This window comes from Tamandua tetradactyla, chromosome 3 (genome assembly GCF_023851605.1).
Source record: "Tamandua tetradactyla isolate mTamTet1 chromosome 3, mTamTet1.pri, whole genome shotgun sequence".
In the NCBI taxonomy this organism is placed as follows: Eukaryota; Metazoa; Chordata; class Mammalia; order Pilosa; family Myrmecophagidae; genus Tamandua; species Tamandua tetradactyla.
In genome coordinates, this window is record NC_135329.1 from 176,313,304 (window position 1) to 176,332,527 (window position 19,224).

The 19,224-nt window shown below is 37.7% G+C and overlaps 2 protein-coding genes across 8 annotated transcripts in view; both read right to left on the reverse strand.

Annotated features, from left to right (window-relative positions):
- Positions 1 to 407, reverse strand: part of MPP4 (MAGUK p55 scaffold protein 4) — a 46,014-nt gene extending 45,607 nt beyond the window's left edge. For both annotated transcript variants that reach the window (XM_077152004.1, XM_077152003.1), the window contains exon 1: positions 329 to 407. In XM_077152004.1, coding sequence (XP_077008119.1) covers positions 329 to 407 — 79 coding nt within the window. The remainder of the gene's footprint in view (positions 1 to 328) is intronic.
- Positions 408 to 7,215: 6,808 nt separating this feature from the next.
- The window catches only part of ALS2 (alsin Rho guanine nucleotide exchange factor ALS2), a 116,453-nt gene continuing 104,444 nt past the window's right edge, over positions 7,216 to 19,224 (reverse strand). For all 6 annotated transcript variants that reach the window (XM_077154716.1, XM_077154719.1, XM_077154714.1 and 3 more), the window contains 5 exons: positions 13,161 to 13,206; positions 12,878 to 12,939; positions 11,947 to 12,096; positions 11,597 to 11,693; positions 7,216 to 8,766 (listed from right to left, as the gene is read on the reverse strand). In XM_077154716.1, coding sequence (XP_077010831.1) covers positions 8,728 to 8,766; positions 11,597 to 11,693; positions 11,947 to 12,096; positions 12,878 to 12,939; positions 13,161 to 13,206 — 394 coding nt within the window. In that variant the 3' untranslated portion in view covers positions 7,216 to 8,727. The remainder of the gene's footprint in view (positions 8,767 to 11,596; positions 11,694 to 11,946; positions 12,097 to 12,877; positions 12,940 to 13,160; positions 13,207 to 19,224) is intronic.

Below are 19,224 nucleotides of genomic sequence, written 5' to 3' on the forward strand. Positions count from 1 at the left end.
GACTAAAGATAAATATTCAATGAATGCCTGATATTTTCCGAAGTGTTTTCATGGAAATTCTATTCTTGCAGCGATATCTTTAACATGAACAGATGATGAAATGTTCTAAGTTGTACTTAAGACATTGTAGGGTAGAAAAAGGAAGTTCTGAACCCAACATGCCAATTTCTTTCCTTCCCATCTTGAAAATTTCTTGCAGACTTACTCACTAATGGATGTAGTTGTGCACTCAAAAGTGTACACGGTAGAATTTCTGTCCATCCGTTTGATCACAGATTTAGACTACAAGCCTTTTTGGGACTAGAAAAGGGATTCTGGTGACACATACCATTCTCTGGATTGGTTGCTGTAGACAGTCTCATGTCCTTCTTGCCTGGTGGATCTGCTTTTTTGTCTGGCTGTATCATCCTCTCTGCTGGGCTTCCAAAAGAAGTTCAGAGCTAGGAAGCAGATCAACGAACAGTACATAACTCACTCTACCATGCTGGCCACATGGCTCCTAGCACGTTATAACATACTTTCAACAACATTTATTGTGCTAAACACTGGAATGCACATAAAATAAAACACAATCTTGTCCTTGAGGAACTTACTCTCTAACCAAACTATTATGGAAAGAGAAAACAATTTCATAAAATGTCCCCCTTTTAAAAAAAACAAGGGACAAATAAGGTTGTGTTTATCTTTCACTTCTTTGCCTAGCTGATTTTACCCACCATTCATATCTGACCACCCCTGCCCACCTTCCACTCAGGCATCCATTCCCTTTCCTTGCACTCTAAAGTTCCTCACAGCTCTGATGGTAATTACAAGTGATGGGCTACTGCTGTGATGTACTCGCAGGATAGATTTTTCTATTTTGGTTTAGGTTAGATTTAGTGCCAAGAAACAGAAACCCAAAATAGCAGTGGTTTAATAATATACAAAGAAGGATTTTTTGCTCCTGTAAAAGAACAGAGGTAGAGACAATCCAGGGCTGGCAGAGCAGACTTGCACCATGAAGTTCTCAGGGAATAGGCTCCTTCCAGCTCACTGCTCCTCCACCCCCGGGGTGTGATGCTTTTTATCTTCCTCCTTCAAGATGGCTGCTGGAGCTCCAGCCATCACATCTACATTTCAGTGAGCAGGATGGGATAAGGGATTAGGAAAACAAGAGCAAAGGAAACATGCCAGCTTCTCTTAAAGAAAAATTTCTGGAAGCTGCCCTACACAACGAGGAATTGCCTTATACCCCATATAACGTTCAAACATCCCACTGGACTTTCACATTGCTGGAAAAAAAGTCCCTATTTATAAGTATGTGAGCCTAGAACCCAAATCTTTAAATAAACACAAAAATTTTTGCACGGTTTTAATATATGCTGAATTTTTCTGGAGTGCTACTACTGTGTAAATTCAGGAACAATTTTATTTTGTTTTGCTTGGAACTTTATCCAGTTGTTCACCATCTCAGAGAATCATGTCACCAATAGTATTGCTGCTTTGGTGTTTAGGGCTTCACCACTTCACATGGCTACCAGCGTCCGTATCTGTAAAGATCACTCTGCATCTGCCATCTGTATCTGCACCTGCATTCAAAGCTGTTGCATCCCTGGAGCAGATGCAAACATCTGTTACTTCATTATATCTTTTAGTGTAGTCATGTGCCATATTTACATATTGAAATATACAATGTCTTAGTATCAACTACATTCCTTTAATTTTTCCTTATTATTTATATTAGGACATTTAAAGTGTTTTTAAAAAGTTAGGCGTAGGTGTCTTAGTTTGGAACCCTCAGAGTCAGATCCAGAGCAAGGATTCTATTGCAAGTAATTTATCTGGGAGGTGGTCCCAGGAAACAACAGCAGGATAGTAGGGAATTGAGACAAGGAGGGAAGGAAGCCTGTAAAACATGTATTATCAAGCAAGTAAACACGATGGGCAATTGGAGCTTAAGCCCATGGAGGAACAAGGGCTGGGAAGGTGGGGGTATTTCTGTATCAGTGCTGTCAGTCATTGGTTAATGACTGTTTGCAGAGAGTGTTAATTCCCCTGGCCCCTCCAGTGTGCTGCATGCCTGCCTTCAGACAGCAAGTGCAGGAGCTGGCAGTGGAAGTTGGGCCAGAGTGCCCCAAAATGGTTAGGACCAAAAACACATGGGCAGGGTGCTGACTGCATTTGCTACTACTGGATAATAAAGTATACATCAGGACCTTTTCTTAAAGGAGTGTTTCAAATAAGTGAAAAACCGGGACATTGAATCTGAGAGGGTTGAGAACCTCAGTCTGTAATCTAATCAGAGTGTTAAGGTTGAGCCTGGAAACAAACAAAAAGCTGGATCATTATTATTTTGTCTCTAAATTCTAAGGCTGTGAGAAAAGCCACAGAAAAAACTGCTATAAAATTTTAGACAATTGATGAAAAGAAATGTATCAAATAAGGAAAGTAAATTGTTTGGGGGTGGCATTCTAGTAATTTAAAAGGCACATTTTTGCAAACTGTATTCAGGTAGTGTTGGCTTGGAAAACACATATGTACTGGTAAGCATTTTTATTTGGTAAAAAATAATGTAACAGAAAAATTTCAAAGTGTTTGATCCCACCGCCCAAATGTCTTTATTTTTAAAAATCTCTTCCAATCTAAACACATCTGTTTTTACAATATAGATAACATAATAATCTTGTAATATGCTTGAATCCCTAGGAGAAATTTGAACATGAATAGGATATTAGATAAGGAATTACTGTTAATTTTGTTGATGCGATGATGGCAATCTTATAAATTTATGGATAAAATTTTCTGAAGTTTGTTTTAGTACCCTAGAAACAACTGAAAGCATAGGTGAACAAGATCAACAAAATGTGGTTCCTGTTGCTATGGGGTGATAGAGGCATGGAGGTTCAATCATGCTATTCTATCCACTTTTGTGTATATTTGAGAATTTCTGTGATCAAAATATTTTAAAAATCATCTTGAGCTCATAATCTTTTTTTGCTTTTTTACATTATAAACATTTTTCTTTGCTTTTACACTCATTCATTAAACACATATCTATTGCATATCTGTTATATGCCAATTTCTTGGGATAAACTAGAGAGCAAAACAGATCCAGTCTCTGCCTTGCTGAGCTTACAGTCTGATGGAGACACTCGATCACCAACTCAAAATCATTTCCTGACTGCACCTTGCCTCAAGATTGTAGACTAATTTGCCAGCCCTACGTGGTATTTAAGGCTCTCCAGGACCTTTATGGCTCCATCTCCACTTTCTCTCATACATTCTTTTGCAACCACATTGAAGATTCTACCAAAACTTGACACTATTAGCAGCCTTGTCCCTTCATAACCTACCATATTCAGTCAGATTAAATCAACCCTTTTCTTATATTCTGTTTTTTTTTGTAGCTGGTATTAATCATTTAGCTCAACAATTGCAAATATGATTTATCTTCCTTTCTGGAAGAGATGCACCGTCAGGGTAGAGGACTGCAAAAGAGATGGGTGCTTGCTTAAAAGTCAGAGCAAACAGATGGGTCTGACACCAAGCCATCATATTCCAGCAACCTTTTAAAATTTGTTACTTTAAGGCAGGGACATATCCTTGGCAAATCACATATCCTCCATTAAGCAGTGCAGATTAAACAGGCCAACTGTTTGCACATCAAAAATTGAGCCACATTTCTTATATGTTTAATGTCCAATTGACAGTATGCTGAACTAGGTCTCTCCATTCAACAGATGGGACACTAGAGACTGACAATTCTGGAAATTAATTTATTATAAGGAGCTTTATAGATAAGATCGTAGTTTCTGAGATGTTTTTAATGATGAAAATAGCTTCTAATAAATCTCCTGCCAACTCCAGGGCCACACAGATAACAAATTCATAAGTTCTGAAAGGCTCATTTTGGCCAAAAGTTTCAGCCATTGAAATAAAAACAGTAATTTTCAATTCCACAACCTAAGTGAATTCTGACAACTGTGTCTGCCTGGTCATTCTCAGGTTTTTATGACACATCCATAGAAAACCCAGAAAAGTATTTTCCCTCCCCTTAGGTAGCTAAGAAAACTGTTACAACTTAACCATCCTCATAGCACTTATGCTCCACAATTCTCTCATCCATTTCTTTTTTCAGTGTCTGTCTCCTGTGTAATGTCTGTAAAGGGTCTGGAGAGCAATATTCGGGTTTGTCTTGCTTACTGCTGTAGCCTCAGCCCCTGGAACAGAGCCTGAGTTGTAGCAAGCACTCAGGATTTTCAGTTATTTTTAAGGGGTAGAAAAATGGGAGGTGAAGATATGGAATAAGAAACCTCAGCTGATACTACCCCCACCCAAGGAGTTTGCAAGGAAGATCAGCACTGAGGAGGGTGGCAGCTGAACTCCAGAGAGCTGTGCCCTTCCTCTCCTCCACTGACCTCTCTGTTTATGCTGACTTCAACTTCCTTTCTTAATAAACTTTAAAAGCAGGAGCTCAAAGGGGCCTTAGAGATACTCAAATACAAACTCTTCATTTTACAGATAAGGAATCTGAGATTCAAATAGGTATTCAGTAGTTGACAAGTAGAAAAATCACACATTTTCTTCTTTTGTCTCTGTAACTAATCCTGAAAGATGGTAGTGCCTGACCAAAGATATTTCCATGATGAACATGCAAACGACTGTGAAGTCTCTTCCCTTTCATGAATCTGTTCCAAGTTCGTCGGTTGAAATACCTATTTCTGCTGAGAATGAGAATTCTTGACTGAGACTGCAATTAAATACCCTCTGATTTGTAATTCTAGACCATTTAACACAGAAAAGATGGCCAGCTTTTGTCATTAACTTAGAAGATGCATTATTATTTCTGACTCCTAAGGTATTGGTCCTAAGAATTACCTTAAAAATCAGTATTATTGCATTAACTTTTAAAATATGTAGTAACTACTATTAAATGCCACACCCCCCTACCCCTCTTACGCTTGTTTTTCAAAAAATTTTTTTCCTATTAGGCAAAGCCTGAAAGAGCATTTGAAAACTTCATGGTAAATGGCCTATATAAAAATGCTGGTTTCTCCACGCACTTCCCAAAAACAAACAAGCAAAACAAAGGAAAAAAACAAACAACAAAAATTCAATAAATAGTGCTACTATAACAGGATACTCACATGGAAAAAGAATGAAATGTGACCTCCGCCCTACAGCATACAAAAAAAAAACGGTTGGTTTCCTGCTTGATCAAAATGCCGTTGACTAGGACTGGGACCAATCCTCAATTTTACTCAGTTTCCATAACAACTCACATTATTCCAGACTTAAGTGGCTTCTTAAAGTCTACTCTTTCAAAGTCATAAAATTTTCCTTATAATTTTGGAGATATATACTTTGAAGCTCAGCTATTGAATTAGATTACCAGGAATTAGATTTTTAGCTGTTAAAACCTGACAGAAGGGCTAGATATTTATAGGAGATGCCTTCTGGTAACTGAGGGTCATTTTGTAAGGTCTCTTACCTGCAAGACTGCAAACATGCAGTGCTGCTCCTATCCCAGAGCAAAGCTTTCGTAGAAAATAGCAGTTGGCTATTAAGATGCCAAAGTCACCTTGCTGCTGCAGTTTAATCTCTGCACATCCTCTTTGTTTTAATCTAGAAACTTAAACCAGTCTAACCACTAAATTATGCACGTCTCACCTGCCACAAATCTTAAGTATTACTTGCCTGAAAAAGTATAATTTGTATGATTTTCAACATTCACTTTAGTATTTTCTTTTACAAATTGCCAGAACAACAGTCAACACCAAAAAGGCTAACATTTTTGCTGATTAGTTCAGGATAACAGATACCCCACAATAGAAGATATAGAAGATAGCATTTTAATTTTAACTGTGGGGGTAACTGAGAGAAAGCCACCATTAGAGTTATATATTTTCTCATGCTATGGCAAAAAAATGGTGGGAGTCTCTTCAGCCAATAATAATGAAGGATTTGAATCCATCAAAATAGTTGCTTCTGTTAAGTCCCCTACCAAGTTACTGCCCTGAATTTATGAATATTCACTACATTTTCTACTTTTATTTGAGAATATTATGCTGCAGGGGAAAAGGAAAAGGAAGAAAAATTGGAAGTAGACATCACAAGAAAAGGGGTACTGCTGACAGTACGGCAAAGGGTCAAAGTCCAAGTAGCCAATATTACTGAGAGGTTTACCAGTTCTTTTATTCCAAATTAAACAAGGCTTTCCTCTGCTCTCTACTGCAGAGGAAAGCACAAGCCTGGAATGTAAAACATTCGTGAGAATATTGGGCAGAGCACACTTTGTCAAAGCACTTAAATTTATTTAAAATTCTCATCTTTAACTCATTTTCTACTTTAAGAACTTTCAATGCATAACCTAGGCATCTCCAGCAGCTGTAGCAGGAAAACGCACTAGAACTGCAGTAGGAGAGATCTGGGTTGGACGGCTTACTTTGACAGCGAACAAATGACAGCCACTCCTTGCCTGTGAAATGGGGACAAACAGGTTAGCACCAGCCTGTCAGGGCTGCTGTGAGCATCCGTCACACATGGCAGAGATCTTCGTAAATTGTTTTACGAATAATAGGTATTTTTCAGACTGGCCTGGAAATTTAGGATTTATCCCTCCAAGAAAATTAACTGAAAATTCACATTTGAATATGTTATCTGAAAAGGATAAATATAATATGAAGAACCTAAAGTAACTGGACAGTTTCACTGAAGACTCTAATAAATTAAAGAATCAATTGTTAGGTTTTTTCTTAGAATTGAGACAACTTACCATTATTTGAAGATTTTTCAGTGGGTCTCAAGTTTTTCCTTCTCTATTTCTACCTATTATTCCCATTTGTCTCTCCTAAAGGGGTTCAAAATCAGTAAATTTATCTTTACCGGCCTTATCTATAACTACGTGTGGTGTCGGTGTATATAAAGTCAAAGCACCCCCCAATGGAAATACGGAATGTTTAACATAAACTAATCTTTAAATGTTGATCCCTTTTCAATACTGAGAAGGCATGTTCTGTTAGAAAGCGGCAGTGAGAGTAAACGGCTTCTTGAGAAGACATATCACTTACATCTGGGAGAGAATTAACTAATGCCTACTATTTCTGAGGAGAACTGTAAGTTCTTACTCTTTCCTTGAATTTGTTTAGGAGAAAAGAAATAAACAGCAACTATCAAAATATGTCTTTTATTCATAGAAATAATGTATTTCTTTTAAGACTTCTAGGATAATTAGAACAAGAAAGTTAATTTGTTCTTTGCCAGTAAAGATGCTATAATTATTAGTTTACATATATTTTAAAGAGAGCTCCCTCCAGAGGGAGCTCTGAGACCAATATAAAGGGGCATAGATTACAAAGTGAGCAAAAGAAATGCTGTCTGTGTTTTCTTTAATTTTTTAGGCCACCTGTGTCATTCCTTCTACAATCATAAAACAACCACAAAAAGATGAATATATTTTATTATGAAAATTGCTGCTACATTACAGCCATCATTCCAAAACAGTATTTTAATAAACACTTGTCTTGATTATAAAGTAGAGCAGAAACCATGATCCTTTTTCAAAATTAACATCTGCTGAGTCACTTAATGCAAGTTGGGGGTCATTCCACATGCCCACCATGGGGTGGAGGGGATGAGATGAGGAAAAGCACCTATATTATTCAAAACGGCTACTACTGTTACTTGTACAGTGTAAACCAACAATTTTAAAACACAAAGGACATTTTTTAAAAAGCAAAAAGCAGAACACTGAAATGTTGTGGTGTCACAATACTTTCAAGGTGGGAAAAGCAAAGCTTGCTTCCTTTTTTCTTCCCCTCTGAGTCAGCATGAGGTATAGGGAAGAACCACAGCACTAGATTGGGGATGGATGCAGTTCTTTTCTTCTATTCCCAGTCTTCAGATCTGCTCCACAACCCAGCCTGCATGCAAAAGCTCTTCAGGTTCTCATTTGTAGCCTTGGAATACAGCGTTTGCACATGGACAAATGAGGTTCCACAGTAGCCCAGAGTCAGTGTTTGAATTCCAGTGTATTCACTCTCTGCAGCACAGTAAGGAAACCAGAACAAAATTCCTATGTTCTTTCTAAGCAGGAGGCAGAAGGCTCTTATTTGAATGAATTCCATGTTTTGGGGTCAGGGTGTGGCAGTCACTGCATAGAACCTTTCCCATCATGAATACTCTGGTGGAAAAGCTTAGAAAAAGTTAAAACTGCAGTTTAAAAGTTCCTTTTCCCCCTTCCTCAGTAAAGAAGCATGATGCACACATGATTTCAACAAAGGAATAGTGTGACTACTGTAGTTTGAAGTACAATCTGCTCCTTGCAAAGAGATTTGGGGGTAACTGCAGACGGATTCAGGAAAACCAGAAACTCAAAAATATCCATCAACTTCTTTAATGCAAGAAGCTATACCTTTTCTTACAACTTCATGTAGCTGACATACCCTTTATTGTACAAAGGGATATCCTCTTTTTTTTTAAAACAGAAAAATGACATTTTTAGTCATTCACATAGGCCAAGACCTGGTTTAATTTGATTTCTCCCTCCTTTTCAGTCCTCCCTTTGTAACAGTGTTTTTCCCTGGGTTCAGAGCTCTGATCATTAGTAAGGCAGGCTCAGAAGTGACAACAAAAATAACATGACATCCTTTCTAATGTCAGCGGCGTTTTTTTGACACTGTAGGAAGACTCCAGATGGTGCTATAGCACTCTATAGCAGATAATCCAGTTTTCAAGCTGTTATGCTGTCTAGTTTAGCTTTTCACGCTGGATCTGGTAATAACATGCCTGAAAAAGTTCAGAACAATTTCAAATATACTTTTAAAGAAATCACATATCTACAACAATGCAATGGGACTAAAGCAAGAAATCCCTTATTAATACTAACAGCCAAAAAAAATTCAGTTTCCTTTCATTTTTCCCTATTTCTTTCAGTTCTCCTATTCAATGACTTTTTTTTTTTTGCCTAATTGTAAAATTTGGTACATTCTTCCTGTAACTTTATCTTGCCTTTTTTTTTTTTTTTTGCATGGGCAGGCACCAGGAATCAAACCCGGGTCTCTCTGGGACAGCAGGCAAGAACTCTGCATGCTGAGCCACTATGGCCCGCTTCCTGTAACTTTAAGAAGAAAACTTTTTCTAAGCTATATAGTATTCTTCATCAACCAGAAATATTATAATTTGCTTGGCTACTATTGATTGGACATTTAGAGTACACCAAATGTTTGTTTCACTATTAAAAGGTACACCAGATCAACTACATTCGGAATCAGTCTAGTGTGTTTGACAAAAAATATAGCTTAAGAAAGATCATCCTAGATTCAATGAGTGAGAATTTCCAGGACTCAGGAATGCATTTTTAATAAACACCCAAGGTGATTCTGAAAGGAGCCAGGCTTGGGAATTAATCACACTATATCCAATGCCTCATGCAAAAATATACATAACATTTTCCTCCTTCAGTTTAATTCCTTAGGATAAATATCCCCTGGAATAGGATTACTGAGTCAAAGTACACAAGTGTTTTTGTGGATATGCTATTGATATGTATGTTCATACAATTGCTTTCCAAAAGAGTAATAGCTATTTACCCTGTTATCAGCAATGTGGGAGTAAAACCAATTTCACCCTGATCCCACTAGTACTGGGTATAATTTAAGAACATTTTTATTAATTTAACAGATACCAAATAGCACCTTGTTTAAATCTGCAGCACAATGATTTTCCAGTGAGGGTGAGCATTTTCCTACATATAAAATGTATTAATTCTGTTTCTTCCTTAGTGATTTGTTTAGAGATGCACTTCATATAATGCATGAACTAATAGTGCCAAACCATATTTGTGACAATATGTTCTCCAGTTTCTTGGCCCCATGCCCCCCTTTGGTTTAACAGAAATGTTATTTATGCTTTAGTTTAGAAATTTAAAAAATTAATTACAGATCAGAAACCTGATATTCATTTCTAGTTTTTTTCTCATCTTAATTTTATCTCTTTCTTTTTGTATATTTATATCTTTAAGGCATCTATCATTTGCTATGTGGGATGAGGTGATTCCACCCTGATTTTACATGCCCAGTAAAACTGCTAAAAAGCAATCCCAAAACTCTGTTGTACCATTTATTAAATAATCATTCTCCTCAGTTTTATGTTAGAATATTTCCATTTTCATGTGAAATTTTTATTAATAATAGTACCCATATAAGGGCTGTCCCTTCGTTCAAGTATTTGTCTATTCCAGTAACAGTAATATACTATTTTATCTTAATTATTGTAATTTTATAATATTTCACTAACTGAAGAATTTACTGCCCCCCTCTGTTTTCAGAAGTGTTTGGCCATTTTCTATCTGTTACTCCTCCAACAAGTTTCAGTGATTCTGCCAAATTTCAGGAAATTCAAGGTGGGAAATTGAAATGACTTCTAGCAATCTTAGAGGACACCCAGATCAGAAAAACTTATTTGAACCCACTGGTTACAGTAAATACAAAGGAAAGAAAGAAGATACAATTCAAACTCATTATTTACATACTTCCCCTATGTTTTTACCTTAGTTTCTTTAAAGAGTTTTTTTTTTTTTTTTTTTTTTTTTTTTTAAAGAGAGAGGGAGGAAGGGAAGGAAAGACAGAGAAGGAAGGAAGGATGGGAGGAAGAAAGGGAAACATCTTTAAACATTTTCTTATTTTTTATTATATTTTGTTTGTTTGTTTGTTTTTTTTTTACATGGGCTGGGGCCGGGAATCGAACCGGGGTCCTCCGGCATGGCAGGCAAGCACTCTTGCCCGCTGAGCCACCGCGGCCCGCCCTCTTTAAAGAGTTTTACTGTTGGATACTTTTTGGACACTAAGAACCCTGTCATGGTTAGGGACAGGTGTCAACTTGGCCAAGTTGTGGTACCTGTTCATCTGATTGGGCAAGCGCTGGCCTGTCTGTTGCAATGAGGACATTTCATAGGATTAGGTCATGATCACGTTAGCTACATCCATAGCTGATTCCATTTGTAATCAGCCAAAGGGGAGTGTCTTCTGCAATTAGTGATGCTAAATGCAATCATGGGAAGCCTTTTAAGGAGGACTCAGAGGAGACAGGTTGCATTCCTGCTTTGGCTGGTGAGCCTCTCCTGTGGAGTTCATCCAGGCCATCCATTGGAGTCATCGGCTTCGCAGCCTGCCCTGTGGATTTTGGACTCTGCATTCCTACGGTCACGTGAGACACTTTCATAAATTTTATATTTGCAAGTGTTCCCTGTTGATTCTGTTTCTCTAGAGAACCCTAACTAATACAAACCCTTTCTGCTTCTTTTCTGGGGTTACAATTATATAGATGATCTACATTTGTCAGCATTTATAACAATATGAATGGTCAATTTACTGGGAAGATTGGGTGGTGAATAATTTGCTTTTAGTATCCTGAATAATAGACTCACTGCAGAGTCTTAGTTTCCTGCTTTACTGCTATATTATCATGTTTTAAAGTATCAACAAAGTGTGTTCTAAAGGCATTTAATATTTGCATTGAGCTTTCACAGAAAGAAGAAAGTGACAAATGACAGATTTATAATAGGACAAATGAAGGCCAGACTTTAAGATAAAAATTATTAAACATTACCTATACTCACCTTCAAGGTGGTAAACATTATACCCTGTTCCCCATGCTGAAGATATGGGTCCATTAGATCCTCAATGAGGTGTACTTCAGAACCTAAATTCCTAATCCTGCCCCAAAGAGGAAAAGATGCTGAGTTATTTTCACTTACATATCCATCCTCCTTTTCATATGATGGAGGTACGGGGAGTGGGGTGGGGTGAGAACAGCTCAATTAAAAGGTAACCCCCTCACATTAGAATGTTTCTAGAAATGGATTTTTTTTTCCAGTGGGGGAGCATATTCCCGTCATCAGTTCAGGAAAAGCAAGGGGCAGACTTGTTAAAAGTAGTCACTAATATTAAAGTCAGAAGGATTGGTCACCTGGCCCGTAGCACCACATATAGGAAAACAGGAAACAAGTCATCCATGGACCACAAGAAGTCTTCCTGGAGTGTTGCCAGGACACTCTGAGAGATCTCTTCAAAAGTCTGCTGGATGACCTTAAGTTTGTCTGAAGGGGTAAATGTTGTGCTGTTGAAAAGAATGACGAAAAGATACCCTATGATTTTCTTAATAGATCCAACTGATATTTATTTATTTATTTATTTATTTTTTTTTTAAAGGAAAGACAGAGAGAAGGAAGGAAGGATAGAAGGAAGGAAGGAAGGAAGAAAGGGAAACATCTTTAAACATTTTCTTGTTTTATTGTATTTTGTTTTTCCGTTTTTTGTTACATGGGCTGGGGCCGGGAATCGAACCGAGGTCCTCCGGCATAGCAGGCAAGCACTTTGCCCGCTGAGCCACCGCGGCCCGCCCTGATATTTATTTTTTGACAATATTCTCTCCTGGAGTTCAGATGCTTTAATTTGGACACATTAGACCTAATGGGTTACTGGAAGATATGACTTTTGTAATTCTATGGTTTTAGAAAAGAAGCCTCCAACTGTCTGAGGTTTACATGGAATAATCTGCAAAAACCATGCTTCCCCTTTTTTTTTTGCCCATGTGGATTCTTATTTTCCTAATATATGTTCTCTGAGTAAGAAGTTAGGCTAATTTCCATTTGTTTGAAGTTGTCATTTTGTATATAAATTTCTGGGTAGGTTCTCCATCATTTCGGAAAATGCAAAGGCCTTGTAAGGCAAAAGATAACCCAAAAGTCTAAAACATTTCCTAATCTCTAGGGTAAGTCTGACACCATTTGGGCTAGGAAGGAACCGTTAGAGCTTTGGTAAGGTTAAGATCTTATTAAATGCTTAATAGACTGACCACTACTTTAATTGATGTAATTTTTCAACAAATCAGAGATTACCTGATCTGTTGTAGGCATTCTACAGCTGAGGCAAAACAAGCATCTTTTGTGGTTGGCAAAACCTGCAAAGTAAAAATTGAGGAAAATCAAAGAAGAAAGTTGTCTTCTGCAATTACAATTTTAAAAATTATACTGATGGCAGATTCCAGGTTTTTGGTGAATAACTGATGCTAACACATGTTTGGATAATGTTCTACCAAAATGAAATGGAAGATTTCTTGCTATCTTGAATCTCCCACACCAAAGAAAACAGAATTGCTGAAAAAACTAAAGTCTACTATACCTTTTTACTTTCTCCAAGGATTGACAAGGTCACTGGCCAAAATTTCCTACAATGGAATCCATATACTGTTAATACAAAATTGTTACTTATGGTAGATATGCTATATAAACAATTGACCGCCCTGTCCCTATTAAAAATAACTATTCCACAGGTTGGTTACATTTTAATAAATATTCTAGAAGTGATTTAAGAGGATCTATCATATCTCTAAAGGATTGGTTATTGTATACTCAATAAATCCTACACAAATCCTATACATTAGCTACATTCTCAATTATTGGTCAACATCTTGCTTTCATGCAGTTTATCTAATTTTTATTTTTAATTACACTGGAAAAAATTGACCACTTTTTAGGTTCTTTTATTAGGTTTCTTCACTTTAATTTTTTTGGGGGTTTATTCACTCTTTTTTGATAGCACAAACACATAACTGTTGGGAAGAGGGGTCTATTTTATCACAGCACTAGAAGGAAAGCATAATCATCAGTACTCCCCTGGAATAGTAACAAATAAGTGTCCTACAACTGAAAGAACACTTCTAAAACTTTTACAATAAAATCGCAGATGTGGAGGGAGGGATGAAAAGAAGAGAAAGAAGAATGCCAAAAACTGAATACAATTAACTTTGAGAAATGTGAATATAAAATACATATTTTGTATTAAAGAACTATAAAATATCAGGCAGGATAGCTAATATTTAATTTATATATAAAATAAAATTTAAAAAACACATTCAGAGTAATGTCATCAACATGGCAATGTAAACAGCTACTGAAAACTTCTTAAAGATTCAGTGAAAAAATGGGCAATTCTCACTTGTTCAGAACTCTGGGGGAAGGTATAGACTGGAGAAGAAGCCCATAAATGCCGAGTCATGCAAAGAGAAGAATATCAGGTAGGAAACGTCCACTCCAGAATGGCCAGCCCTCTCCCCTCCTCCCCACTCTCCCACACACTCAGGAAGTGCAGAGAAGCAGCAGTCAGGATCCTCCCCACCCCATGGGGGCTCAGACTATAAAATCTCTCACAGCAGTGAGACAGATACCCACCTACATCCAGATTAACAGATCCAAGCCCACAGCTTCCTAAAAGCAGCAAGTAGCCAGGAAGAAAATGCCCAAATCAACTGTTTGGGGACCCAAGGGGCAGGGGGGACATTTCAAGGCCCAGGTCAGTGTGCGATGAGGAGTCTGAGAAAACATGAACAGAGACTATATTTCCAGCCCTGGATCCTCGAGCCCATCCCTCACCCTTTTGGAAACAGCTTGAGGCCCAATCCTAGAAACCAGCTGCAGACTGGGGCAGCTGGGGGAATCCGTTGCCACAAATACAGTGGGGGCACAGCCCCAAAATTGGACCAGATTTTGGTCAGTGAAGTGAGGAGCCGCACAGTTTCAGTCCCACCCGGTCAGATGCAGCCTGGGCTGGAGGAAGAACATTGCTTCCGAGGACAATTAAGTCACTAAACAGCACCATCTGCTGGGCAGGTAGAAAAGTGCAGGGAATTGCAGGGCCTTTCAGAGCCTCTGTAAACCTTATCCCAGGCCCACTGGAGCTAGTCTACACCACTTGCATGGGTACCTGGCCCTATTTTGGCTGAGAAATACAGATGACTCAACTGACAAAGCAGTGCCCTAAAACAAACCCAGGTCTTGTTGGCCAGGGAAAAGCAGAACAATCCTAGGCTGGCTGTTGGCTGGGGAATTTGAAGCTGTCACCCAGCCCAAGGCTCTTCCACTTGGGAATCACCAGATACTTTGTGCCCACAGGTGGGGTCTGAGCCAAAGTGCACACAGCCCAACCTCCAGCCCTGGGGTTGGCACTTTCAGCACTCATCAAGATCTGCAGCCTTGACTGGATTTGCACCTGGTTGGGTCCCAGCTCAGTGTGCTGTGGTACTCAGAGAGGCTGGGTTGTGGGGAAGAGGAGGCTCAAGACCACCATCTGCTGGGTTTTCAGGGGAAGTGCAGTCTGGCAAACTGCTTTTCTGCCCAGCTCCAAAGGACTTTCCTGTGTGAGGCCCTGGCCCTGGTTTGGCTGGGAAACACTGACAAACCAAGTGCAAAAGGAGACATTTCACACAAATCCGAGCAACTGCAAAATCTCAGACAAGCGAGGGAAATCAACTTTCAAAATAACTGATCAAGATAATCAAATGTCACCAGCAAAAAAATCACAAAGCACGTGAAGAAGCAAGAAGATATGACCAAGCCAAATAACCAAATAAAAATGCGAGAGGAGACACAGAATTTGGAATAACTAATCAAAGATACACATACACATCTCTTAAATAACTTCAAGGACTCGACTAAAGAGATAAAGAATACCAAGAAGACATAAGAATAACATAAACCAGAATGTGAAAGAACAGAAAAATCGCACATCTTATGGAAATGAGATACTGTAGCTCAAATTAAAAATATACTAGATACACACAACAGATTTGAAGAGGTAGGAAAAACAATAAGTGAACTAGAGGACAGAACAACTGAATTCAAACGCACAAAAGAACAAATGAAAAAGACGGAAAAATTGAATTGGATCTCAGGGAAATGAATGACAACACAAAGCACACAAATGTAAGAATCATTGGTGTCCCAGAGGGAGAACAGAGGAATAAAGGGCTAGGAAGATTATTTGAGGAGATAATTAGGGGAAACTTCCTAACCCTTATATAAGACATAAACACGCAAATCAGAGAAGCCCAATGAACTCCAAATAGTAGACCCACTCTAAGACACACACGTATCAGACAATCAAATGCTGAAGAGGAGAGAGTCCTGAAAGCACCAAGAGAAAAGCAGATCACCACATACAAGGGAAGCCATATAAGACTAAGCGATGACTACTCATTGGGCACCATGAAGGTGAGAAGGCATGGTACAATATATTTAAAATACTGAAAGAGAAAAATTGCCAGCTAAGAAGTCCTTATTCAGGAAAGCTGTCCTTCAAAAATGAGGGATAGTTTAGAATTTTCTCAGATAAATAAATGCTGAAAGAATCTATTAACAAGAGATCTGCCCTATAAGAAATACTAAAGGCAGTTCTATCAACTGAAAAAAAAAAATAGGAGAGAATGGTCTGGAGGAGGGCACAGAAATGAAGATTATCAGTAAGGGTAACTTAAAGGATAAAAAGAGAGAGAGGAAAAAAAATAGATCTCACAATGATAATACAAAGAATAAGATGGCTGAATCAAGAACTACCTTTACAGTAATAAGTTTGACTGTTAGCAGACTAACCCCTCAATTGAAAGACACAGATTGGCAGAATGAATTAAAAGGTATGATTCACCTATATGCTGTTTAGAAGAAATTCTTCTTAGAGCCAAAGATACAAACAGGTTGAAAATTAAAGAATGGAAAAAGATATTCTATGCAAATAGCAACCAAAAGAAAGCTGGGGTAGCTATACTAATATCAGGCAAAAAGAGACTTTAAATGTAAAGATGCCATAAGAGACAAGGAAGGACACTATATACTAATAAAAGTGGCAATTCACCATGAGGAAATACAATTATAAATGTTTATGGACCCATCAAGGAATTCCAAAGTTCATAAGGCAAACACTGGCAAAACTGTAGGGAGCAAGAGACATTTCTATAAGAACAGTGGGAGACTTCAACACATCACTCTCTTCTATAGATAGAACAACCAGACAGAGGATCAATAAGGAAATAGAGAACCTAAACAATATGATAAATAATTTAACCTAACAGACACATAGAGATTGTTGCACCCCAAAAACACAAAGATATACATTCTTCTCAAGTGCTCATGGAACATTCTCCAGGATAGATCATATGCTGGGCACAAATCAGGTCTTAATACTTTTAAAAGGATTGAAATTATTCAAAGCACATTCTCTGATCATAATGGACTGAAGCTGGACATCAATAACCACCAAAGGACCATAACTTTCACAAATATATGGAGGTTAATGAACACACTCTTAAACGATCATTCAAAGAAGAAATTGCAAGAGAAATCTGGAGATAAATGAAAACGAGAATACAACATACTAAAACCTGTAGGATGCAGGAAAGGTGGTCCTGAGAGGAAAATTTATAGCTCTACAGATGCCTACATTAAGAAGCGAGAGAGAGCTAAAAATCAAAGACTTAACTGAATAAATGAAGAAACTAGAGAAAGAGCAGCAAACTAATCCTAATGCAAGTAGAAGAAAAGAAATAAAGATCTAAGTGGAAAAATATGAATTGGAGAACAAAAAACAACAGAGAATCAATAAAAGAAAAAGTTGGTTCTTTGAGATTGAAGATCAACAGACTGACAAACCCTTAGCTAGACTGACAAAGTAAAAAAAGAGGGGAGATGCAAATAAATAAAATCAGAAATGAAAGGGGGGTCATTACCATGGACCTCCCCCCCCAAAAAAAATCATATGAGGATACAATGAATATTGTATGTATGCCAACAAACTAGACAACTTAGATGAAATGGTGAATTTCCTAGAAACACACTAACGTATACTGACTCAAGAAGAAACAGAAGACCTCAACAAACAAATCACAAGTAAAGAGATTCAATCAGTCATTAAAAGCTTCCCTACAAAGAAAAGCCAGATGTTTCACAGGAGAATTTTACCAAACATTCCGAGAAGAGCTAACACCATTCCTGCTCAAACTCTTCCAAAATTCAGCATCCTTTCATGATGAAAACACTTCAAAAGGTGAGAACCAAAGGAAACATCCTGAATATGATAAAGGACATAAATGAAAAACCCATTGCCAACATCATACTCAATGGTGAGAGACTGAAAGCCTTCTCCTTAAGACTGAGAATGAGACAAACATGCCCAGTCAGCACAGCTATTCAACACTGTGCTAGAATTTCTAGCTAGAGCAATTAGGCAAGAAAAAGAAATAAAAGGTATCCAAATCAGAAAGGAAAAAGGATTATTTGCAGATGACATGATCCTTTATTTGGAAAATCTCAAGAAATTTATGACAAAACTACTTGAGATGATAAACGAATTCAGCAAAACTGGGGGGATACAAGATTAACCTGCACAAATCAGTAGTGTTTCTACTCACCAGGAATGACCTAACTGAGGATACAATTAAGGAAAAAATTCCATTCACAACAGCCACTAAAAGAATCTAATATCTAGGAATAAACCTAAAAGTATGTGAAGGACCTGTATAGAGAAAACTACAAAACACTGCTAAAAGAAATCAAAGACATAAATAGGTGGAAGATATTCTATACACCTGGATAGGAGGCTAAATAGATGTCAATTCTACCCAAATTGAGCTACAGATTCAACATAATACCAATCAAAACTCCAACAACTTCCTTGAAGACTTGGAAAGTTAGTTACTAAATTTATTTGGAAGGGAAAGGGGCCTTATATGGCCCAAAGTATCCCAAAAAAGAACGAAGTGGGAAGACTTATATTCCTGATTTTAAAGCTTATCATAAAACCACAGTAGTCAAAACAGTATGGGTATTAGTACAAAAACAGACACAATGGAATCAATGGAATCGATCAATGGAATCGAATGGAGAGTTCAGAAACAGACCCTCAGATGTATAGCCAACTAATTTTTGACAAGGCCCTCAAATCCCACTGACATGGTACAGAACAGTTTCTTCAATAAATGGGGCTGGGAGAACTGAATTTCCATAGCCAAAGGAATCAGAGAGGACCCCTACTTCACATTCTATACAAAAATTAACTTAAAGTGGTTAAAAGACCTAAATATAAAAGAGCCAGTACCATAAAACTCCTAGAAGAAAATATAGGGAAACATTTTCAAGACTCAAGGATAGGCGGTAGCTTCTTAGACCTTACACCCAAAGCACAAGCAATGAAAGAAAAAATAGATAAAGGGGAACTCCTCAAGCCTGAACACTTCTGTTCTTCAAAGGACTCTGTCTAAAAGGTAAAGAGGCTACCAACTCAATGGGAGAGAATATTTGGTAACCAAATATCTGAAAAGGTTTTGATATCTAGTATATATAAAGAAATCCTACAACTCAACAAGAAAAGGACAGACAATCCAATTACAAAATGGACAACAGATATTAATAGACATTTT